This window comes from Emys orbicularis, chromosome 3 (assembly GCF_028017835.1).
Source record: "Emys orbicularis isolate rEmyOrb1 chromosome 3, rEmyOrb1.hap1, whole genome shotgun sequence".
In the NCBI taxonomy this organism is placed as follows: domain Eukaryota; kingdom Metazoa; phylum Chordata; order Testudines; family Emydidae; genus Emys; species Emys orbicularis.
The window spans coordinates 183,606,287-183,631,888 of record NC_088685.1 but is presented as its reverse complement, the minus strand read 5'-3'; the positions used below and the strand labels follow the sequence as shown (position 1 = coordinate 183,631,888).

Genomic DNA, 25,602 nt, shown 5'->3' with positions numbered 1-25,602 from the left:
CAACTACGCAGCAGCCAAGCCATCAAGAAGGTCCTGCTGACGCGATCTGCCAGGATGTTCTTGGCTCCAGGCAGGTGGGCAGCTACCAGATGAATGGCATGTTGCACACAAAAGTTCCAGAGGCTGAGCGCTTCCCGACAAAGGGCCCAAGACCTGGCTACGCCCTGCTTGTTGATGTAGTACATCGTGGTGGTATTGTCCATCTGAACCTGCAGCACCCTGCCCGTCAGGTGGAACAAGAATGCCTGGAAGGCCAGGCGAACCGCTTTGAGCTCCATGACATTCAAATGAAGGGCCAGATCGCTGTATAGCCAGCGGCCCTAGGTGTTGAGCTCACCCAGATGGGCTCCCCAGCTCAGGTCAGATGCGTCTGAAACCAGGGTAAGCGACGGAGACGGGGTCACAAAGGGAACCACCTGCAGCACTGACTCTGGATCCAGCCACCAGTCCAAGGACAAGAGAGACGTGGCTTGGCACCATGACCACTCGGTCCAGGACGTATCTGCTGGGGATATAGACCGAGGCCAGCCATGCCTGCAGAGGTCGTAGATGAAGACAGGCATGGCTGACTATGTACGTGCACGTGGCCCATTAGTCATGGGCTGTGGTAAGCGGATGGCTCTTCACGTGGGCAATCAAGTCCAACATGGCCTGGAAGTAAGCTTCTGGAAGAAAGGCCCTCACTCGCGTAGAGTCGAGAACCGCTCCAATAATCTCTATGCGTTGGGCCGGCGTTAACATGGTCTTTTCTGTGTTTATTAACAGGCCCAGTGCGTTGCAGATGAACCGCACCAGGTTGAGGCTCCATCAGACCTGCTCTGGAGACCTGCCCTTGATGAGCCAGTCATCGAGATACGGGAAGATCTGGACCCCCCCCCCCCCCCCCCCACACACACACACATCATAGGTAAGCTGCTACCGGCGCCACACACCTTGTGAGCACCCTGGGGGCCGAAGACAGGCCAAAAGGTAATGCCGTGAACTGGAAGTGACGCCCAGCCACTATGAAATGCAGGAAGCACCTGTGGCCCAGGAATATGGAGACATGAAAGTAAGTGTCCTTCAAGTCAAGAGCAGCGTACTAGGCCCCCGGATCCAGGGAAGGAATGATGAAGGCCAGGGAGACCATGCAGAACTTCAATTTCTTGAGAGACTTGTTAAGACCACGCAGGTCCAGGAGGGGCCTGAGGCCTCCTTTGCCCTTTGGGATTAGGAAGTAGCGAGAGTAGAATCCTCTTGGTTCAATGTCCCGAGGACCCTTCTCCACAGCCCCCAAGCCCAGGAGCTTCTCTACCTCCTGAACGAGGAGTTGCATGTGAGAAGGGTCTCTGAAAAGAGACAGGAAAATGGGGGGGGGGGGGGGCCGGGAAGGAGGGGCAGCCAAGAACTGCAGGGTATAGCCCCAAGCCACTATGTCCAGGACCCAGCAGTCCCACGGTTAGGATCCGGTCGACTGACTGGGGCGTCGCTCTCAAGCGCACTCTCAGAACCAACTCTTCTGGCCCCCTGGGTGTTTGGCTGTCCCAGGCTGGGCTGTCGAGCAGGAGGAAGAAGGGCAACGATTACTAAAACTAGCATCCCTTCTCCTTGTAGGTCCCTGATGAGGCTGCCAGGGTCTTGGCAGTGGCGGTGGCCGGAAGGGCTTCCTGGCTGATTACAGCATGTGCATGCCCAACAAGCGAAGGGTAGCCCTAGTGTCCTTCAACCCGTGCAGCCTGGCATCTGTTTGATCCAAGAACAAACCAACTCCATCAAAGGAGAGGTCCTGGATCGAGGCCTGCAGCTCCTGGGAGAGGCCTACCATCTGGAGCCAGGAACTACATTGCATGACCACCATCAATGTGGCCACCCTTGCTGTCGAGTCTGCCATGTTCCATGCCATTTGCAGGGATCATCTCACCGCCGCCATACCCTCCTCCACCAGAGTGCCAAACTCTTGGGCCAAACCCTGAGGGAAGGATTCCTGGAACTTTTTGAGACTGTCCCAGAGATTAAAATTGTACCGGCCCAGCTGGACCTGATCGTTTGCCACCTGAAATTGCAGGCTGGCAGTAGAATAAATCTTTCTCCCAAATAAATCAAGTTTCTTAGCATCTTTGTTTTTGGGAGTCGAGGAGGTGGGGACCTGCTTGTCTTTTTTTTTGGCTGCAGATACAACCAACCATCAAGCCCGGGGGCGGGTAAGTATAGAAGTATTTGAAACCTTTGGCCGGCACAAAGTACTTTTTCTCGGCCCGTTTCGAGGTGGGCGGGATGGAGGAGGAGGTCTGCCACAAGGCCTTGGCTATATTGAGGACCCCCTCATGCAGGGCGACCCAGGCGGGCGTAGAGGCTGAGAGGACGTTGAAGAGGATGTCCTCCTGCTCCCCCATCTCCTGTACCTCGAGCCCCAAGTGCTCAGCCACACGCTGGAGAAAGGCTTGATGTTACCTGAAGTCATCGGTGGTCTAGCTCTGTAAGGTCCTACGACCGCCTCGTCTGGGGATGACGAGGAAGACTGGACCGCCGGTGGGGGTGCTGTCGTCTTGACCACCATCTGAGAAAGAGGCTTTGGGATGAGCACAGGTTCCTCCGCCCCGACCTCAGAATGGGCTTCCAGTACCGGGTCTGGTGCTCGTGGGGCCACCACCCGATCTTCCGCCATGGCCACCGAGGAGTGCTGCAAAGGAGGCATCGTCACAACCAGTATGCCCCATGCACTCCAATAAGGCCACCATGCTGGCCACTGGTCATGCTGCCATTGCGGTGCCACAGATGAGGGAGTGGGCTCCGGTGCCCAATCAGGCCAATGAGACCTTGGCGATCAGCTGGACTGGCCCTCCATACTGGAGGAACCCTCTTCCAGCAACCAGGGAGGAGCTGTCAACGTCTGCGTTTGTTTGCTGGTCATGGCTATCGGTGATCATTGCCCAGGCATAACTGAAAGGTAGCTATAGCGTGGAGAGTGGTACTGGTGCCAGGGAGACCAGTACTGGGAGGGGGAACATTCCCACCATGCCAGTGATGGGGACCAATGCCTAGAGGATGACCATCAAGAAAGCGAGCGGTGCCGGGAATAGAAAAAGGGGAGCGTTGACCCCATGCTACAGAGTAGCACTGAAAGGATCTGGAAGCTTGCCTGGGCGACCAGCGATGCGATTAGGATCTGCCCCGGGATTCCCGACGCAGCAGCAAAGAGCGACGCCTTCTGTCCGGCAATCAGCGTTGTTCCCCTGTCCCCTGAGGGGTCTTAATGGCAGGCTTGCCCTCTTAGGGAGCCTTAGCAGGGTCCTGAGGCACTGGGGTCATCATCGGAGTAGGTGGAGATCTGTGCTCTCTCTGCGCCGAGGGAGCCTCGGATGACAAAGGTGCAGGCAGGAACGTGGGTACCATACCGCTCCCAGGAATCGGTGATGAACCTTTAAGGGTGCCCCAACCGGAGAGGCACGATCGTGTGGCTCCGGAGCAGTTTGGTGGGCAGGCCTGGGTCCGTTGGTAGATGACCCCTGGGCCTTCTTGCTCGGTGCCAGGCAGTGCTTCTTGGCCTTCCTCTTCGGCACAGGTGATGGTGAACGGTGCCGGGAGGAGCCGGGTGCCAGCGCACGGAGGCTGAGGCACTCGGTGTGACCTGCCTGAATGGCTCAGAAGCCAGGAGGAGGGCAGACCCCATCAGGAGAGCCCTAAGGCGGATGTCCTGCTCTTTCTGGGTGTGGGGGCCAAGAGTTTTTGCAGAACCGGCACCGCTCCTTAACGTGTGACTCCCCCAGGCACTTAAGGCAGCTGCCGTTGGTGTCACTCACAGGCATAGGCCTGCTGCAGTGTGAGAAGGGCTTAAACCCGGGAGACCGAGGCATGCCCCGCCTGGGGCAAAATCCCGCTGGGACGCTAACTACTAACTAACACACACTTAACAAAGGTGCTCTGACTGACCACCCTGGGCGGTAAGAAGGAACTGAGAGGGCATAGCGCTGGCGGCGCCTGATATACCGCGCTCATGCCGCGGTGCTCTAGAGGGTGCCACAGCCCTATGTGTCGTGCTAAGGCAAAAATCTCCGAGGGCCGCACACGTGGGTGCGCGCACACCTAAAATGGAATTGATATGAGCAAGCACTCAAAGAAGAACTAATTTTCTGTAACTAAGGACTTGTATAAATAAAGGACACAATACCCAGCGGGACTGGAAAGTGATAGTAACAATTACCACAACCAGAGCCTCAGAAGACCAAAAAAAGAGCCCAAATCCTTTGCCTAATGGGAGCTCAGGACCCAAGAATGAGAATCCTGTTTGTACAGCATCTCTGAAGAACATCACTGTGGACAAACTTCATGCTTGTACTGGACTTTAAATCAATGAGCTGGCAGCTCATTTCCAAAGTGCCACTTAGAGCAGCCCTGAAATAAGCCTTATGTCCCATATCCCCAACCAACCATAAGGCACTACTTTTAAATAAACATTGGGCAAAGAAAGCCTCAGAAATAAGCATCTGCTGAAGCTGAATACCCAGACACTTTAATCATTTTAGCTACACAGCTGTTCAGAGCTTTTCATTACCAGTTTTTAATATACTATATAAAAAGAATACTAACCATCATGGCTGTGATCCACATTACTGCATGTCCTATATCATAAGCATTTGTTAAGAATCTTGGAACTAAAACTTGACCGCTTCCCACTGGAAGATTCAAACTTCTCAAAATCCTTGTAAATATCTGTTAAAAAAGGTAATATTATTACTTAATACTATTTATAATAAGTTTCTGTACAATACTTTTAATGGGGCAACAGTTCCTGCATGGTTGTTATTAATTTGCTAGCATAAACATCTGAGTAACAAAACATCACATATGCATTTAGTCATTGGCTACTTGTAGTTACTGCAGGTTCCATTCTTAGCAGTGGACATAACAGATACAATTTTAGGTCCCAGCTTCAAGGGGTTACTCGGAGACAAACAGTTTTCACATAAAGCTAAAATACATTTAAATGCATGATTGTAGGAGAACTACCATGATACTAAACACCCAGCAGTCTGAGATTCAAACTGCTGGTACTGGAGAACTAAAATCAGGTTAAAAATTATGCAATAGTCTGGTTATTGTTACAATTTGAACTTCTACCTAGTACAGTATTCCAAATGATTTGTGTGTACTGTAAACAAGAGTGTTTTTCAAGAATTGCTGTGGGGCACTCCAACTGCAACTTCTTTTCAGTTAGAAAAGGTACCATAGACAAGCAAGGAGTTATTTATTTTTATTCCAATATTTTTGTTGATGTTACAGGTTTGAGAGGGAAAATGGGTGCCAGCAGCTTCTTCCATGCGCCTATAGTTTGTGTAGATGGAAGGAAAGTTAGTTTTTAGTGTCCTATCCCCACATACTACTTCTGCACCAGAAGCTTGAGGATGGGGCATAAGAGTCCTTGTATTCATCTCCTTATAGTTGGCAACTAGGTGTTACAGCTAATAATGGAGATTCAAACCATACCAATGTGTTTGGGGAATCTTAGATAAGGCAAAATAGAGAAATGGGAGAACAAAGAAATGTTAAGTTTGAATGAAAAAAATAAAAAACAGGCAAGTATGATTCAAATGCAGTTCCATAACCATAAAAAGGAACATGAAATTAAAGAGAAAATTCTCAACCCACTGGGTTTAATAAATAACAAGATTAATAATGCCCACCACTTTTTTTGATGGAAGCAATACAAAAGAATGAGAGATAGTATAGCAGTCCACAATACAGCAGCAAATACAGCAGGAGAGGCGTTGCGAGGAGAGCATGCGGCCCCAATAACCGTCGGAAATGGCAATGAAAAGGCAGGAGAAAGCATGGAAGCTGCAGGTGTGCTGATGGTAGAATGCCAGCACCGTACGTATGTCCAGGGAATGAAGCATGTGGTGTCTGGAGGAGGTATGTAGTTTGGGGTAGAAGGTGGGGAGATGTATGAATTGATTAAGGTGGAATGGGGATGCCACTTTGGGGAAGAATTTGTGGTGGAAGTGGAGGGAGACATTGTCCTTGTGCAAGACAGTGAAGGGAGGGTCTGCCATCGTGGCCGTCAGTTCACTGACGCTTAGTGCAGAGGTAATGGCCACCAAGAAGATCACCTTCATGGAGAGGTGGGCGAGGGAGCAAGGGGCGAGAGGTTCAAAGGGCGGCTTAGCAAGGATGGAGAGGACCAAGTTAAGGTCCCAGGTAGGGGTCCACTTACGGATCGAGGAAAAGGCATTGAGAAGGCCACGGAGGAAGCAGACAGTAGTTGGGTGAATGAAGACGGAAAAGCAATCCACTGGGGGGGAGAAAGGCACTGAATGCCGCCAGGTGTACATGAATGGAGGAGTGGGAGAGGCTGGAGTACCGGAGGTGAAGGAGGTGGACAGGACAACAGGCATAGAGATAGCGTCCAGGGAATAGCCATAGTCACACATCCAAATGGTGAAGCAGCGCCATTTCACCTGATAGCAAACTCTAGTGGACTGTCACCTGCTGTGTGTAAGGATGTCGTGGATGGAAGCAGAGCAGAGCATGCCGCGTCTATCCGCGAGCTCCATCCAAATACCAGCCCATGAGGTGAAGAGGGCTGGGGTTGGGGTGTCGGATGCGGCCATGGGTTGCGTCAGGAGATTGGGGAGGCGAACTGGGGGGTAGATGGAGAGGAGAAGGAGGTCCGTAAAGCAGTACTGCTGAGGCCAAGTGGGGGCCACAAAGTTGACGGTTGCCTGATCCAACTGTATTTTGTGTAGGACTTGTGGAAACAGGGGAATGGGCGGGAAGGAACAGTGGAAGGAAGGTGGTCCAAGGAAGTAGAAGGGCTTCGCCCTGAGATCCCAGGCCAAGGGCTCCCCTGGAACAGAAGAAAGGAAGTTTGAGATTGTCTGTCGTGGCGAAGAAATCCTAGCGAGGTGTCCCCCACTGGCAAAAAACAGAGTGGAGTGTGGGGTCATGGAGTTCCCACTCGTGGTTGGCATGGAAGGAGCGACTGAGGGTGTCCGCCTGAGAGTTACTCGTGCCAGGAAGATGCACAGCATGGAGAGTGATGTCGTGTTTGAGGCACCAATTCCAGAGGAGGATGGCGTTCGCACAGCGGGAGGGGGAAGGTGCCCCACCCTACTTGTTGACATAGACAACCGTTGCATGTTGTTGGAGAGCAGTTGGACATGGCAGGAGCATTCAGCAGGCTAAGTGAATGGCGCGAAGTTCAAGAATGCTGATGTGCATTCTTGCCTCTCTGGGCGACCAGAAGCCCTGGCTGCGTGTCCGTCCACATGCGTGCCCCAGCTTGCCAGGTAGGCATCAGTGCTGGGGGTGGTGCATGGCACTGGAGGCATGAATGGGATGTCCGCCAGGATGGGTTGTACCACCAAATGAGGGAGGTGAGAACAGAAGTGGGGAGAAGGACCGGTTTGGTGAGAGGGTCACACTGCGGGTTGTAGGTCAAAAGGAGCACTACCCCAGAGGCTAGGGAGCAGGTGACAGTGTCATCGGAGTCCACTGCAGTCTGAAGGGTGACTTTGGCCACCAATTTTCCCTCCTCTATGAGTGACTGAAAATCCTGTTTATATGGGGGAAGGAAGTTGAGAAACAAAGCCAGTTTGGTATAGGAATAGAAGTCGTATTTGGCCACTTGATGGCTGGCAATACATAATTGGAGGTCTGCAGAGCAGTAAACCTTGCGCCTGATGAGGTTGAGTATTTTGGTCACCTGGTCAGGAGGCATGGACCGAAAATGGTGGTGGTGGGCGCGCTCCATGGCCGCCTGGACCACCAGGGAATTCTGAGGTGGGTGCTGGAAATGGAAGTCCATACCCTGGGCTGGCACAAAATAGCGACGCTACGCCCACTTTGGAGTGAGTATGCAGGAAGCCAGTGTGTGCTGGGTGAAGGATGGTGTCGTGGATGGACAAGGCAGTACAAGCAGGGCCAGGAGACTGAAGAATATCAAGGAACTGGTCCTGGGGGTCCTGGATGTCCCCCACGGGAAGGTTGAGGGCAGTGACCATATGGCGAAGGAGGGCCTGATACCGGGCATGATCAATAGGAGGCGAGACGGAGGGAGGAATGAACGCTTCATCAGGCAATGAAAAGGCACCGGTGCGGACCTGCAGGGCCAGTGGAGCGGGAGCGTCTGAAGGAGCATTGTAAATGGTGGTAGTGGATGGAGAGGGCTGACTGAGCATACAACGTTGGTATGGGTCCCAAGCAGCCCAATAGGGGCGGGCTTAGGGGTCGCTAGGAACCGATGGTCCCCTTGGGTAGGCGAACCACAGGTTGGCAAACCTCCATTAAAGTTGGCTGGTAGGGCTGCCCTCTGGGATCCGGGCTGTAAGAACAGACCAGCAAGAAGGCGGGGTTCGTGTCAGAGGACCAGTCCGATTCGGAGGATGGGTCCAGTAGCAGCGGAGCCGTCAGTACCAATGGGACCGGTGGAGCAGCGGGAGGCATTGGAGGGCAGTCCATCAATAGGAGAGGCTCCTCAATCAGGGATGGAGGACCAAGGGCAGCCAGCAGTGCAGGCCGCAGCAGGGACGGCAGCCTCAGCTAAGCTGCAGGTGTCAGCAGGGATAGGCACCCCGGCGTGCGCAGAACAGGACAGGAGACACAAGATGGTCCCGGCGGTGTGGACAGCGGTAGAGGTGAAGGCAGCAGAGCTGTCACCAAGGTCGAGGTTGGTGCCATTGGAGAACGGTGCCGGGACTTATGCTCAGAGTGTGACTTTTGGAAGAGGGGGCCTGATTGTCAGCGTGCGACTTCTCACCCGACTTGGCGTGGCTTGGGGAGGAAATAATGCGCTTGGGGCGATCCCCTTGTGCCCATGTGTGTGCTTCTTATGCACACAATGCTGCTTGGGCAGATGCAGCAGCACCACCAGTGCTGGGCGGGACGGGACAGGAGTGGCGCTGGCCGCCAGTGCTGATCAATAGTCTGATAGACCTGCCAGTGCCGGATCCGGTGGCACACAGGGGCGCATTGCCTCCTCCATAAGGAATTTATGGAGGTGAAGTTCACAAGATTCCCAAGTTCAGGGTGGTAACGAGCGGCAAATAGAGCAATGCACAGCGACGTGTGCCTCGCTGAGGCAGCAGAGGCAGCGTGGATGCTTATCGTTCACAGAGAACAAGGGAAGGCAAGAAGTGCAGTACTTAAACCTGGCTTGCCGGGGCATAGTCCCCTGGCTGGGGAAAGTTCCCACCAAGGGGGAAATTAATTAATCTTTCTTACTAACTAAACTAACTAACTAAGGATGGGGAAACTAGAACAGACAACTACACTAAGAAAGAACTATATACAGGAGATAAAGGAGAAACGCAGTACTGAAAGCAAGCTAAGAGCACCGAAGAACAGGGGTTCCGACTCTGGCCATGCGGTGGCAAGAGGGAACTGGAGAAACGTCAACCCACACAGCGCCTTAAAGCCTCGGATGCGCCACGTGGTTGACGCACGTGCGGGTCAACAGACGCTACTATGAGCAGTTCCGGCTCTGGCGCATGACGCAAATGCGCACCCACAATTGGAATCCACATAGGGACTATCACTCGAAGAAGAACAAGTGTTTATATTACGAGAGAAATGGGATTTAATCTTTTCGTAAGAGACCAAATTTCAGCAATAAAGCACCCAAAATATTGAGGAAACTGATGAAGTTAACATTTACCCTGATGAAGGATTCAAAATTTAAGTGATGATCATTTAGAAGTGAGGAGACTAAGAACATAAGAACGGCCATACTGGGTCAGACCAAAGGTCCATCTAGCCCAGTATCCTGTCTTCTGACAGTGGCCAAGGCCAGGTGTCCCAGAGGGAATGAACAGAACAGGTGATCATCAAGTGATCCATCCCTTGTCGCTCATTCCCCAGTTTCTAGCAAACAGAGGTTAGGAACACCATCTCTGCCCATTCTGGCTAATAGCCATTGATGGACCTATCCTCCATGAACTTATCTAGTTCTTTTTTGAACCCTGTTATAGTCTTGGCCTTCACAACATCCTCTGGCAAGGAGTTCCACAGGTTTACTGCATTGTGTGAAAAATACTTCCTTTTGTTTGTTTTAAACCTGCTGCATATTAATTTCATTTGGTGACCCCTAGTTCTTGTGTTATGAGACTAGTAGCTCTCTGGAGATTTATTTCATGTTTAATATCCAGTGAAAAAAGTTGTGTCTGAATTTCCTAAAATAAATAAAGCAAGCAATATCTAAAAGTATCAGTCACACAATGTCACTTGTTTTCTCAGTAAGAAGGGACAGGTGACTATATGAGCCAGCAGTTAAAGAGACATAAAAATGTTGGCCAAAATACTCTTTCCAACTTTTTGGTATTCTTACAACTTACACTTAGCCTCACAAAGCCATTAATATGATCCTTCTCAATACCAATATGCAATTGGACTATTTCCAAGGAAGCTGGCCAGAATTCTGTAGTGTTTAGACCATTGTGACAACAAAGAAAAAGCAAATATTCCACTATATCATTATTAACTCAAATTTGGAATTGTTTGAAACAAAAATAGCTTTGGACTTTTGAAAATGTGCATGCTACCTCAAAATCTGATCCAAGTTGGCAGAAGCTGGTTTACATCAGAAGATTTTAATATACACCTCTACCCAGATATAACGCTGTCCTCGGGAGCCAAAAAATCTTATTGTGTTATAGGTGAAACCGCGTTATATCGAACTTGCTTTGATCCGCCGGAGTGCGCAGCCCCGCCCCCCGGAGCACTGCTTTACCGTGTTATATCCAAATTCATGTTATATTGGGTCGTGTTATATCGGGGTAGAGGTGTATTAAAATGCTATGAACAGCTTGAAATCAAAAGTCAGAGATTCAGCGCGTATGTGCTGTGCATCAACTAATTCAAAAGGGGTTCCATACTTGGTCTCATTCTTGCAAGTGGGATTACTTGTGCATTTAAAGTTATTCACATGCATAATTGTTTACAGAAGGGTGGTGCAATACAGTAATACCCTTTTGAGTCAACTGATGAAGACTGCCAACTCCCAAAGCTATACACAGAGTTAATTCAGATTTTCAACTGCACATACCTAGCTTGAAAATATGGTTATACAAGGCCAAAACAGAGACTACAGAGAATATTTATGTTTGGTATTGCCTACACTGAAATATATCTTCAGGGTCAGTGTAATATTATTGCAGGGTAAACAATATCACTTGTAAAAATAATAGATATTACCTTTGGTACATATGGATCCCAGTCTATGTACCCTATGTTGTCAGTGGCCAAGCGCGCAAAAAGGTTTACTAGATGCTGGAAAATAAATAAATAAATAAATAAATAAAACAGGTCAATATTCCATAGCATACATTTCTAACAGAAGAACTGTAGGCCCATTTCATGAGTAGCCACAGAGGCAAAATATCAGTTCACTCAGCAAGAGAGATTTTAAGATCACATTCACCAATGTCACACGGAGCATAAATAAGGAAGTGAAAGTAATGGTTAATGTAAATATCTGAGAAATCATTACACTTCCTGCGCTGAGATCCCCACCTCACTTGTTACTTCTTTTAATATTCATGACTAAAATACAAACAAAAACTCCAGCCCCATTTCTCTTTCATATTAGGGATACTGAACTATGGGAATCTGTTATATTGGTGGGATTTCATAGAACTATAAACTATATCACAATAGCCCTTTGCATTCCCATAAGGATTGACTGGTAGTCTGGAAAATGCTAACATTCTAAAGGTTAAAAAGGAAAGCTGCATGAGAGAGCAATTATAAACTGCCCAACAAGCAAAACTGCTGGCTTGTTTACTCAATCAACAGCTTGTTGGGAGTCATGAAATTACCACCTCTTTCCCCCACATTAGAGAAAAGGGAGGGAAAATGGAACTTGATGTGACAGTGTTCAAGTTAAATATTTCAGGTTTATTTATAAGCACATTTCAGCTCTATTTATATACTACTACTCTACAAGATTAGGAAAAGTAAATACTCACCCCCTCCCATTGTGGAAGATTCTGAACGGAAAACCAAAGGCCTATAAATTCATCAAACCAAAGCCTGCAAGAAAATGAAATCAAGCCAGTCATTTCAGCACTGCACCAACCTCTCCTCCTTCATCAGGCACACATTTCATCTCCACTCTACTAGTCAGTTTCAAGCACTTTTTCTCCTGGTCTCTTTTTCACTAATCCAAGTATTTTTCCCCCCCTACTGACTGGCATTGGTGTTAGCTTTGAGCAGGAGGTTGGACTAGATGACCTCTTGAGGTCTCTTCCAACCCTAATCTTCTATGATTCTATGATATGTAAATACACAAAAGCACAAACATTATCTCCCATACCTCTTTAAGGGTTGAATTTGAGTCATTCATCCTGTAGGATGTTTAACCCTTTCTGGTCATGAGTCACAGTACTACATTCAGGAAGGAAAAATCAAATGCACAAGTACTAAATGAGGAACAAATGGCTTGGTGGTAGTACAGCTGAAAAAGATCAGGGAGTTAATAGTAGATCACAAATTGAATATAACCCAACAATGTGATGCAGTTATGAAAAAGACTTGCATAGTTCTGGGGTGTATTAACAGGAGTGTTGGAGATAAGATAAGGGAAGTAATTGTTAGAGGCCCATATAGTTTTTGCAAAGGCAAAATAACAAAATTAAAAAACAAAAAAACAAAAAAAAACCCATAAAAAACCATAAAATGGAAAACTCAACCTGCGGTAGCAGCTCCTGCCTCACGGGGCTGGCTGGGCTCCTGCTCTGGGCATTGCAACCTGGTGCACAGGGTCCACAGCACTTCTCAGGTTTGGCCCAGCCACCTCTCCAACATGACCAGGGGAGGGGAAGAGACCAAAATTGAGTGACTGTCTGAGCCCAGGCAGCCCAGTGGGACAGAAGCAGCAGCAGCAGGGTGAGTGTGGGATGGTCTCACTTGGCAATATCCCACCCGGGCCTCCCCCCGGCCCCTCTCAGGGGCATGACCATCCCCCAAGCCTCCAATCCAGTCACAATGCGTGGAGCTCAGCCCAGCTAGTCCTGCAGGACAGGAGCTGCTGCTGTGGGGTAAGTGCAGGGTGGGTTCACTCTGCAACACCCCCCACCCAGGGAATATCTATGGGGAGATAGGAAAGGAGTTCCTGGGACTAATGGGGGACTTGGGCACTGAGGCTCAATGGGGAAGGGGAAATATTTAAAGGGGGGGCAAGGTTCAGAGGGGAAATTCATCCAGGGGACCTGGGCATACTGGGGCTGGAGGCTGGAGAAGGAAGCAGTGGGGTTTGGGAAAATCTGTGGTGTCACATGGAGTTTGTGTAATTGAGTGGGGATGGAGAAGTGGGGGTTATTTGGGGGTTGCAGTAAATTTACTAATGTGAATGTAATAAAATCCTTCTTCTCAAGCCCATTTAATACATGCACATAGATTTACATCTCTCATATCTGTCCAGTTCTTTATTATCTCAGGCTTCCCAAATTTGTAACTGCCATACCTTTAACTGACTACAGAGGAATCACTTAATTCAGCTTGTTAAGTTTAATGAGGTGAGTGAGTGCATCTTAGAATATGTATGAACTGGAGAAGCCACCATATAGTTCATGTATTCATAAGAAATATTATAGGTGTAACTTAATTAAGGCTACGTTTTAGTATCGGGTATTTTTAGTAAAAGTCATGGTCAGGTCATGGGCAGTAAACAAAAATTCATGTCCCGTGACCTGTCTATGACGTGTACTATATACCCCTGACTAAATGTTGGGTGCTCTGGGGCAGGGGGTGGCCATGGGGTACCGCAGGTGCTCGGGGGGGAGGGGCCACAGCCCATGACCCCCACAGCTGCTGGGGGGGAAGGGGATGTTGGTGGGACTGGCAGGCTCCCTTCCTGGCTCCATGCAGATCGCCAGAAGCGGCGACATGTCTCTCAGCTCCTAGGTAGAGACATGGCCAGGGGGCTCTACGCGCTGCCCCAGCCTTGAGGGCTGGCTCCGCAGCTCCCATTGGCCAGGGGAACCACGGCCAATGGGAGCTGTAGGGGCGGCACTTGCGGGCGGAGACAGTGCGTGGAGCTGCCTGGCCACACCTCCACCTAGGAACATGTCACAAATTCCGGGGAGCTCCCTGAGGTAAGTGCCAACCAGAGCCCTCACCCCCTCCCGCGCCCCAACCCTCTGCCGCAGCCCTGAGCCCCTTTCTTCACCCAAACTCTTGCTGCTGCTGGGGGCGGGGAAGCCGGGTAGCGGGAGGGGGGTGGGGGGCGCGGTGGCCTGAGACTACCCCAGCAGCGGCCCCCAGACCAGCCGTACCAGCTGCTGCAGAAGTCACAGAGGTCCCAGAAAGTCATGGAATCCATGACTTCCATGACAGACTCGCAGCCTTAAACTTAATTTATTTTCTAGCAAAACAAAAAGGTTGTTCTTCTAATGAATCATTCTTCATCTCTTTTTCCACACTATCAATAGCAAGAGCCTCGTCTCTCAGGATTGCAATTTTTATTAAAACCTACAGAAAGGAGGAGAGAAAAGGAAGGAGAAACAACGAAGTAGGAAAGGAAACTTAAGAGTAAGGAGAACTGGAAGGCTTGGAAGTGACTCAAAAAAAAAAAAAAGCTAATTATCTGTAATTCTTGTTCTCTGAAGGCATTTACAGTATAACTGATCCCCGCCCTAAGCCTTCTAGGTAATAATGTGACTCAAATTACCATAACACAAAATTCTAAACCACTGGCTTCTAAGAGGCAGTAATGCATGCCAACTCTGCTGCTGAAACTTCGCTAACCTTAATGTTTCCAATATTCTCTGCTTTCATCGAAAAAGTGGAAAGATTAATAAATGACTGAAGTGTGCTTATTTTACAAGATACACCCCTACCCTGATATAACGCGGTCCTCCGGAGCCAAAAACTCTCACCGCCTTATAGGTGAGAGACCACGTTATATCGGGTTCAGTCTGGTACGGCGTACCTGCAAGAGCCGGTACGCCGTGCCGGACTGGACCGGCTTCCCCGGCGGTGATTTAAAGGGCCCGGTGCTCCAGCTGCTGCGGGGAACCCCGGGCCCTTTAAATCACCGCCAGAGCTCTGGCAGCAGGGCTCGGGCAGGGATTTAAAGGGCCCGGAGCTCCACACAAATTCAGATATAACGCGGTAAAGCAGCGGGGCTCAGGTGGCGCTTTAAAGGGCCCGGGGCTCCCCGCTGCTTTACCGCGTTACATCCGAATTCGTGTTATATCGGGTCACGTTCTATCGGGGTAGAGGTGTCGTTGAAAAATCCAATTCTGAGGTGGCTGAGCGGAGATCAATGTAACACAAAACACCCTCAGAAAGAAAGAATTACAAGAAATTCTCTTATTCAACAGCAGCTGCCTTACAGTAGATCCATACTTTTAGATGTTCAACAACAAAAAAGGATATCACTATAGGTGTAAACACAGAACCATATACAGAGAGCCAGATCAGCAAGGTCTGGAAAAATAAGGTAATATACACCTTGATAACAATAATAGTTAAAAAAAAAAAAAAAAAAAGGACTGTCCTGCATATTCTTCTGGTCAAGATCTGTTCAGAAGCTGGTTGGAGCAACAGCTTTAATATGACCTTGAAGTGGTAGGCTTGAAAAAGCATAGCAATGAGATGTGCAATCCAACAGCCATTTAGATATGACTTCCAGTGACAGCCTGAAACAGCTCTGAGATATGCAAGCTGCCCCAATTTATTTCAGTGACACCTGATGTCACTAAAAGCAAGTTTATCAAATAATCAGAGGCATATCTGTGCCCCTAACTTTCACAATTACCATAACTGTATTCAGAAGTTGGGTAACTGCACATGCGAATTACCTAAATTGCTCTGCCTCATTTCCCACCAGCACTGAGCAATTTCAAACAAAATAGTAATGTTCAGTTATTGAAGTTCAGTTATTATTCCATAAGAGCAATACTCTCCTTCAGTCTTTATGCAAAACTCCCATTGTTAAGCAGTAGATCTGCTGTGGATAGAGGGTAGCGTATGATCCTGAACAACATAGGTGCAGATCACAGACCATAAAAAAATGCAGTATGGCTCTCTTCACAGAATGAATTTGACACCTGTGTGTACTGTGAGCTCCAATCCACTTCAGATAATCTTTTCACATCAAGTTCATGGAGAACAGTTTCCCCAGAAAGTGCCTTCAGTCCTGGGGAGAATGTTGACAGGAAGACTGACTGTTTAAGGGAGAACTCCACCACCACTTTGGGGAAGAATTTAGGATAACCAAATATCATCACACTATCCTTTTAAAACAGGGTGGGGTGGAAGTCAGTAACACCTCAAGCTAACTCACTGAGGTCACTTCTTCCATGTTACAAACATCAAGAAATTCAAGAGGTTTCATCAGTTTTCTAATGACCAACTTAATATCACATGTAACCAAGAAGACCATGTAAGGCCACAGTGGTCAAATAATGGCCACTAAAGGCTGGCCAAAAATTGGCACTCTACAGTGAAGACTTCAATTCAGTGTCCCACCCGAGTAATATATTCATTTGATGCTGTGAGGATATGGATTTCACTGACTTAACAGTGCAGCTGGATAATGAGAGAGTGCTAAAGCACAGATCTGGCACAGTCTATGTTAAAGCAGTTAGCACTAGTGCGAAATCTTGATGCCCACCAGGAACACTTGACCCTGGTTCACTAAAAGCTCACTCCCTTTGGGGGCCAACAGCTATTTGGCCTTGCAGATGGTGTCTGAAAAAGCCAGAGGAAACTAAGCATTCACCGAAGTCTGCAGCCTTGCCAACCAAGGTACATCACTAGATATGCTAAATTTGTATACCATATATACTCGTTCATTAGTCCGTTCGTTTATAAGCCGACCCCCCAAGATGGATAAGTAAAAATAGCAAAAACTGTATGACCCTTTCATAAGCCGATCCTATATTGCAGGGGTTGGAAAACTTTGGCTCCCAGCCCGTCAGGGTAAGCCGCTGGCAGGTCGGGACATTTTGTTTATCTGGAGCGTCTGCAGGCATGGAGCCCCTCAGCTCCCTGTGGCCGCGGTTCGCCGTTCCCAGCCAATGGGAGCTGCGAGACGGGGCGCGCCTTTGGCTGAGAACGGCGAACCGCGGCCACAGGGAGCTGAGGGGCTCCATGCCTGCAGACGCTCCAGGTAAACAAAACGACAATGTATTAGATATTCAATTCAATGATTCCATAGAGCAGGGATCGGCAACCTTTGGCACGCAGCTTGCCAGGGTAAGCACCCTGGCAGGCCGGGCCAGTCTGTTTACCTGCCACGTCTGCAGGTTCGGCCGATCGCGGCTCCCACTGGGGGCGGTTCGCCGCTCCAGGCCAATGGGGGCGGTGGGAAGCGGCGGCCAGCACATCCCTCGGCCCGCGCCGCCATTGGCCTGGAGCGGCGAACTGCGGCCAGTGGGAGCTGCAATCGGCTGAACCTGTGGATGCGGCAGGTAAACAAACCGGCCCGGCCCGCCAGGGTGCTTACCCTGGGGAGCCGCGTGCCAAAGGTTGCCGATCCCTGCCATAGAGTTTAAAATCATCAAATTTTGGTGTAGACCCATTTATAAGCTGACCCCCGGTCTTTGATGCGTCACTTTTTTACCAAAAATATTCGGCTTATGAACGAGTATATATGGTATTTTATGTAAATTCAGAAAAAGGCACTCAAAAAAAAAAAATTGAGTTAAAAGAACTTTTTTTTTTTTTTTAAATAATGGCAACAAGATACCAAGAAGCATGTGGTGTAATGAAGGAAGAGCTGAAAGGACAGAGTAGTGACCCTGGGGAGCTCTTCCCATTTTTCGTATGGAGAAAGAAATGGATGGTTGGAAACATAAGTAACAGCTGGTGTTCTAAAACAAAGGTACCTCCTACTTCCCTGCCCTAGAAGTCAAAGGCTTACAATTTTCAACTATTCTAAGAACTATTTTTGAAGCAGCAAAATTACAACTGTTAGATGCACTCCTAGAATGATGTTCATTACAATGCAATTTCAAAAGACATGAGTACCAGATATACATATTTATCAGAACTGATATATGAATCTACTTGCATGACGCGCAACTTCATAAACCACCGATTAATAGGCAATGCCTTGGCCATGTAACGTAGTATTACCCAACAAAGAATAAAAATAACTTTAAAATTTTGACATATACTTACTTAAAACCTTTATGGTGAAGTTCTGGAGGAAGGGAAGTGGGTAGAAATAATTCAAAATAGGTGATGGCCTTTTGCATGGTAACATCAAACGGGCACATTAAAGGCCGCCATTCATCTAGCATCTCCATGGAGGCATTTTCTGGAAAATACCTAAAAAAGGGAAAGTCTTAATTTGCACTTTATTTATTTTTGCCATGAATTTTAATTTTAAAGCTAAACTGTGCACTGAGATGTTATGGTGTAAGGGCCATATTGTTATAAAGGAAGAGATAAGAACCAGACCAGTAACCCAATAAATCCTCAGCCTCACTCAGCCTTCAAAAAAAAAAAAAAAAAAAAAACAAGTCTGAAGGATGAGATGATTGGAAATATGGATCATTTCTACAAAGCGTGCAACTGTAATAAAATTTCTTACTCTTATTACAACTAAAAAAATCCTCATGATACAGAACTGCTTCAATGTAAAGACTGTGTGAGACCAAACAACTGATATTTACATTGAAGACAGACCTTAATGGAAGTAGAGCTAATGTTCTGATTCCTCCAAATCAAGTGCATCTGGAAGACTAGAATAGCCCTATAACAAATATGGAACTTTTCTAAGAAGGAGCTGCTTACTCATGTAAAATTAGTATTTAGAATTTGTTCCGTAGTAAGAATAGGCATTAGTTTATATTAAAAAGTTATTGCAGATAAAATATGGCTACTTAAAAGCCATGCTACCAATTCCTGCAACCTCACCCATGCAAAATTTAGAGTAAAGAGTTTCCAGAAGTTAAATCAAATTTCACATTTTCATTTTGAAATAAAAACACACATTATACATTAAGTGTAAATTTGATGCTAATAAAAGATGCCAAATTGTCAGCAATGTTCCCTCTAATTTTTCACATCCATGTGCGGAATTAGTTTTGTTTATATGCACCAATATGGAAGTGATGCGTGACACATCACCTTCATACTGGTGCACATAACAAAATTCATGTGATGGGGGTGGGTCTGAGAGGTTCGGAGTGTGGAAGGAGGCTCAGGGCTGGGGCAGAGGGTTGGGGTGTGGGGGGATGAGTGCTCTGGCTGGGGGTGCGGGCTCTGGGGTGGGGTTGGGGATGAGGGGTTTGGGGTGCGGGCTCAGGGCTGGGGCAGACTGTTGGGATGCGGGGGAGGGGGGAGCTCTAGGGTGGGGCCAGGGATGAGGGGTTTGGGGTGCGGGCTCAGGGCTGGGGCAGACTGTTGGGATGCGGGGGAGGTGGGGGCTCTAGGGTGGGGCCAGGGATGAGGGGTTTGGAGTACAGGCTGTCCCGGGGCTGCGGTGGGGAGCGAGGACTCCCCCCCCCCAGCCCTCTCTCACTGCAGCAGCTCGGGCCTTCAGGAGAGGCGCCTCTCCCCAGCCGTGGAAGCTCTGGCATGGCTGGGCCGGGCCGAGGGAGGGGCTCCTCTCCCCTGGCAGTGGCAAGTCCGGGGCAGGTCCCCGCTGGGGCTGGCGGGGAGAGGCACCTCTCCCCACTGCAGCAGGTCGCGCTTTGGCAGGCAGGGAGGGGCACCTCTCCCCTGGCTGCAGCAAGTCTGGGACAGGTCCATACTGGGGCCAGTGGGGAGGGGTGCCTCTCTCCACCGCGGAAGGTCCGCGCTGGGGCCAGCGGGGAGAGGCGCCTCTCCCCACAGCAGCCCTGAGCCCGTGTGGGGCTTAATAGGCAGCTGTACAGCCGTGCAGCTTAGAGGGAACTTAGATTGTCAGCCTTAAAAACCAAATTCCTTCATTTGTCCGAAAAAAAATGGCACTGCACAACCAGCATCAGTGCAGAATTCCCTCACTCTACCCTGCCAAAGCTTCTCAACACCAGCCTGGGGTGATTACCTCTAGATAGCCATTCAAACCTTGGTCTCTCTGCCAGTAATACTTAACAGATGCCAAATGTGGGAATGGTTTTATAATCTGGATCACCTGCTCACAAGAAAGTGAACAATGGATATCAATATTTCACATAGGCCAGAAAAGAGCTACCAGACCTCTCAACTACATTCCTTGTATATCTCAGACTCCTATAAGTCAATTAGTATAGAGCACTATAGAAAACTCTAGACCAGGGTGAGCGCATATGCACTGTGGATAGTGGATATGACTGAGGTGATATGGAAAAAGACAAAATCATGGTTGCAGATTACAAAGATTGGTTTAGGATTTATCTAGCGATATTCTGGCTTTTCTTTTCTTTTTTAATGCTATGTGGCTTTCCACTTAACTTTTTATTAGTTTTCAACTAAGATTTGAGCTTAGAGTAAAAGAGTGTATTTTAAAACACACACACACACACACACACACACACACACTTTGTTTTGACATTGTGCAGAGTGCTGCCCTTAGTTATTGCCCTTTAAAGTGAAATCAAAACATGTTACTATAAAAAACAAACCACAGGAATCTCAGGCTCAAACATGTGGTTGAGGAAACTAAAAAAAAATCTCTCCCAAAAGTAAAAGATCACTCAAATTGATAAAACAGCTGTAGAAAAATGACTAATGAGGATTCAAAATTTATCATTACAATGTTTTACACTCTTCTCCCTCCTCCCACCTGCCCCACTCCCTTCCATAAGTAGGCCCAAAAGTAGGTCTTAACTTTTAACTTAAAAGATTACTCTAAATTGTATCAAGTAAAGCAACAGACCATTCCATTATGATATCAGCTTTCAGGATAGCAGGACTAGGGAAGCAAGAATTTATTAAACTTATTTCTGTTAAGCAGATAACACACACACTTGAAAGATTAAGTTCAACAATATTTCCAGAGAAGAAATAATAGAAACTTGATGTATTTGCATCACTTCAGCTCTAATAAAAAAGTGTATCATGTGGGTTTAAAATGATGAAATAAAATTAGTTCCATAAAACAGGAGGCTTGTCCAGAAAATATATAACAAATGATTTTTCACTAGAACAAAGGCTTTTATCAAATATAAGGTACCAAATATAGTTCAACTTTGAAACTTCAACTATAAATGCTAAATGTTATGTTGGAAAGAGAGAGGGGGGATCAGAAAGCTTACACTTTTAAGAAAATAGCACAGACAGTACAAAGAACCCCCAAGGAGCTAACACATTCCAGAAAAGAAATACTAAAGGCATGTGCTTCAGAAAGATTGGAAAATAGTTAAGAACTTACGGTCGACAGCTTTTCACAAGTGTTTTTAGAACGCTTTCTACAGAACTGAAACAAAAACGAAAAAGAAAATTATATGCTGTACTTGAAATAGACTAATGTAATTACAACAGTCAGTTTATGATTGTTTAAAATCTAAAATGGTATTGATGCAATTAGACACCATCTGTGTACATGCAGTGGCTAATCCTTCTGTTGCATACAGACCTAATCACAAGGATTAAAACTGCCTTAATTTCTGATTCTACTCCTTACTCCTCTCTAGTATTCATTGTACTTCAATCAAGAGTGAAAAATTAGTACCATATTAAACAGTAATATCTTGCATTCTATTATGGACTAACAAGCAGAATCAACATAGTTTTTATATATACTTGAAACCATAATAGAAAAATCACATAAGAATCTGTTAAGTTTTAAGATAGATGAAGAGCAGTATATTTCAGTACATTTCAGACTCCAAATCCTAAACTATTTTTTTAGATTTGGTTTTTGTTTATGCACAATTGAATCTAATGCAGTTGTTGACGTCACTAGGCATCACCCTAGGTAACTTGGGAGGGTGGAAGGCCACTAAGTGTCAATGAAGCCTTCCTGCACTAGGCCTAAGTGAACCAAACTCTATCCTTCCATGTTTAAACTCTAATCAACCTCAAAAGCCAGGTGCAAGTAGAATGTGTAAGCAGCCTGCTATCAGTGGTAAACCCCCTTACTGGTAGCAAGCGGTAATAATGAGGCCTGCATGTTTCTGGCTGAAGGGAAAAAGGACAAGATAACGGTTTAAAGAAGTTACTAACAAGCTAGGCTTATAGCTGCCAAGAATGACTTAACTGCTTAAATGTACTTGCTATTTGCTTAGTAACTGTTACCAGGGAAGGGAGGGGTAAAGGGGGAGGAAGGGAGGGGTAGCGGGGGAAGGGGGGGTGAGGCTTGACTGCAAAAGGTATAAAGGAAAAAAAATTGTTTCTGTTACTGTGCTTGATTTGAGACATGCCAGTCTCCTTGCACCGCTTTGAGATCTCAAATAAACTTTGTTTGCTTCTCCACCTGGTGTGTTTATTGGCGTGAAGCACACCGGGCCACGAACCTTCGCTGTTGCTTTGCCTCGGGCACCCTGTGCTGGCAACAGTTTTGGCGTCCCTGGGTGGGCTCGAGGCTGAAATTTAGCCTTGCCCGGACCCCTCTCGGAGGTCGACAGATTGCGGCGACGACCGATGCCCAGCGCGCACTGGTAACTTTACCGGGGGCCTCGGCGGAGACGTGGTTTGGTCGACCCCAGAGGGCACAACGGTGCAACGCACTCGAGTAGTGGAGAAGCAGCTGCGGGCGACGGTGGGGAACCGGTCCCGTGGATAGGGCGACGGTGCAGAACCGGACCCTTGGATAAGGTAGGAACAGTCCAGTGGGGACTTTATCTGTCTTGACCTGGGGACGCCCAGTGTCTCCCTATGGGGCAGGGACAGAGTACGGCAGGCAGGGCAAGGTGTACACCCTTGGAATGCATTCTGGTGAACTGGAAAGTGTTTGGATCGGATCCGTTGATTAAAAGTAAACTAAAAAGATTCTGTACAGTAAACTGGCCTCAATATCAGCTAGAGGACCAGGAAAGGTGGCCACCGGAGGGATCACTTAATTATAACACGATCCTTCAGTTACTTCTGTTTTGTCAGCAAACTGGTAAATGGAATGAACATATGTATGTACAGTTGTTTATGTTGCTAAGAGATAGGTTAGATATTTTGCAAAAGTGTAATTTGACTCCGACAGGTTCGGTAGTAGCTACTGTTAGTCTCCAGAACCCCCCCCCCCTCCCCCCCCCCCCCCCCCAGCTGTAATGGCAGGTCCGGTGTCCCCTTCGGCTATCACACCCCCACCATATAAAGACAAGGTGTCTCAGGTCCCAGAGATTGCCCCCTCGGTGGAATTTTATCCGTTGATCACGGAGACCATGGTGTCCAGACATGGCTCAGATAGGAATCAGGACACTACTATGCAGGTTTACACTCATGTGCCTTTTAACCCGGTGGACCTAGCAGCCTTTAAGGCACAGGCAGGGGAATTCTCTACAAACCCAAGCAAGTTTATCTCGGTCTTTGAAGGGTGCCTGGCTAGCTGTAAGCCTGACTGTGATGATTGTAATGTCCTTATGCGGACCCTGCTGTCTGAGGTGGAGCGTAATCAGGTTGTGTCTAAAGAAAAGGAAAAGCAGCAAGCGAAAATGATGGTTGCAGCAGTACAGGCCGGTGGCAGGGGAAAATTCCAGGAAAGGGAAGGGGCCGGGGAATGAAAGGCCGTGGGCGTGGGTGCCCTGGCTTACAGGAAAGGCGTCTGGGTCGCAACCAGTGTGCCAGATGCCGAAAGGAGGGACACTGGAAAAATGAGTGCCCCGAAAGGAAAGGTACCCCTATGATGGCAGCGGAGGATCAAGAATAGGGGTGTCAGGGAAGACTGACTATCCTGCCCCTGGAACCCTGAGTAAAAATGCGGGTGGAAGATTCGGACATAGACTTTTTAATAGACTCTGGAGCTGCACAAACTGCCGTAAACCAACCCCTGCAGCTGCCTGTGTCAGAGTCCCTCACTGTGGTGGGTGCCACAGGGAAAGGAACCAAGTGCCCAGTATATGCCCCAGCGGAATGTGCTTTGGGAAACAGAACTCTATTTCACAAACTGGTTTACTGCCCCGATTGTCCAACACTTCTACTGGGACGGGACCTGCTTTGTCGCTTAGGAGCCACCCTACATTTCACCCAAGATGAAATAACCCTCACCTTACCCCCAGAGAATGCCTGGATAATGACCCTTGCAATTGAGCCCTCAGCCTTGCAAGCCCCAGAGTGGAGTCAGTGGGAGGACAAAAGGAAGGTTAAAAAGCAGCTTTGTTGGACAGTGTTGGCCCAGGGATTTAAAAATTCCCCCACCCTTTTTGGCCAGGCCCTGGCCAGAGACTTGGAGGAGTGGGACAATGAGGACAGGGTCCTCCTCCTGCAATATGTGGATGACTTGTTAATTGCCGCTGTGGGTCTCACCCCTTGCCTTAAAGCCACTGTGAGCCTCCTGAACTTTGTTGGACTCTTCAAAAGTGGGTGTGCTCGTCCTGGTTCGTTGCTCCAAAGCTCTGTATAGAAGTTATTTTACTGGAAGGGTGTATAATGGCAATGTGTATGTGTTCATTGTTGGGAAAAGGTGTATAAGTGAAGAGTGGAAGTTTCCTTTGTAAGTTAAAAGAAGCCAAGAAGGAGAGAAGGAAAAAGAACAGAACGAGTTAACTGAGGAAAAAAATATAGCTAGCAAGCTCAGTCCAAAGATAAGGTGCTGGCACCATCCAAGGACATTGTCCACAGCTGCAAAACACTGCCAGGCATTAATGAAATGTGTAAGGTTTCTTTTCTCACAGATAAAAGAAGTGCTAACCAAAGACCCTAGCAGCCCTGCCATTCATTGAAATAAGGAGACTGAGTCTACGTAAAGTCCATCAACGAAAAACTGCTTTGCCTCCACACTGGAAAGGCCCTTTCCAAGTCCTGTTAACCACTAACACCGCTGTGAAGTGCCAAGGACTGCCTACTTGGACCCATGCTTCTCACTGTAAAAAGACAAGGTGAAGTGCTAGTAACCTCTCCCTTGTCCACTGACAGACCTACTGTGCCTTTGGATTTTTCTAAAAAGAAGCAAAACTATTACAGGGTGATGTGCTAGTAACCTCTCCCCTGTATGATGCTAAACCACACTGTTTCAGGAAAAGAGAAGAAGAAACATTTGCTTCATTGAAACCACAAAGTCCAGGAATTCCTGACTACAAAAGACATTAAGAACTGACCCTGGTGAAGAGACAAAGAATTATATGCTGTCAGGGAGGGTCTTACCCAGCTTATGAATAAATATTTTCTAACCTCTGGACTTAGACCCCTGGCCTTCCAGGTACAGGCTGAATGTCTAGTCTGCCAAAAGAACAACCCTCGACCAGGAGTGTCAGTGCCACCAGCCACTCTGGAACCTACCCCAGGCCCGGGGCTGGTTTGGCAAATAGACTTTACTGAGTTCCCCCGGACCCAAGGATTCAGATAACTTCTCGTCTTGGTGGATCGATTCAGCGGATGGCCTGAAGCCTTCCCATGTCGTAACAACACTGCCAAAACGGTGGCTCTGAAATTTGTCAAGGAGATCATTCCCCGCTTCGGACTCCCCCAGTGGATGGAATCTGACAACGGAACACACTTCACATCCCAAGTCGTTCAAAAGATATCGGATGCCCTGCAAATCCCCTGGAAGCTCCACACTCCATGGCGACCACAGGCCAGTGGAGTAGTGGAACGCACAAATCAGACACTTAAGTGGCACCT

At 47.9% G+C, this 25,602-nt stretch overlaps 1 protein-coding gene across 1 annotated transcript in view; it reads right to left on the bottom strand.

Annotated features, from left to right (window-relative positions):
• The window catches only part of PSME4 (proteasome activator subunit 4), a 213,237-nt gene that overhangs the window by 143,471 nt on the left and 44,164 nt on the right, over window positions 1-25,602 (bottom strand). The window contains exons 4-8 of the mRNA XM_065400759.1: window positions 21,263-21,307; window positions 18,103-18,252; window positions 11,940-12,003; window positions 11,167-11,241; window positions 4,567-4,689 (exon numbers count right to left, since the gene is read on the bottom strand). Coding sequence (XP_065256831.1) covers window positions 4,567-4,689; window positions 11,167-11,241; window positions 11,940-12,003; window positions 18,103-18,252; window positions 21,263-21,307 — 457 coding nt within the window. The remainder of the gene's footprint in view (window positions 1-4,566; window positions 4,690-11,166; window positions 11,242-11,939; window positions 12,004-18,102; window positions 18,253-21,262; window positions 21,308-25,602) is intronic.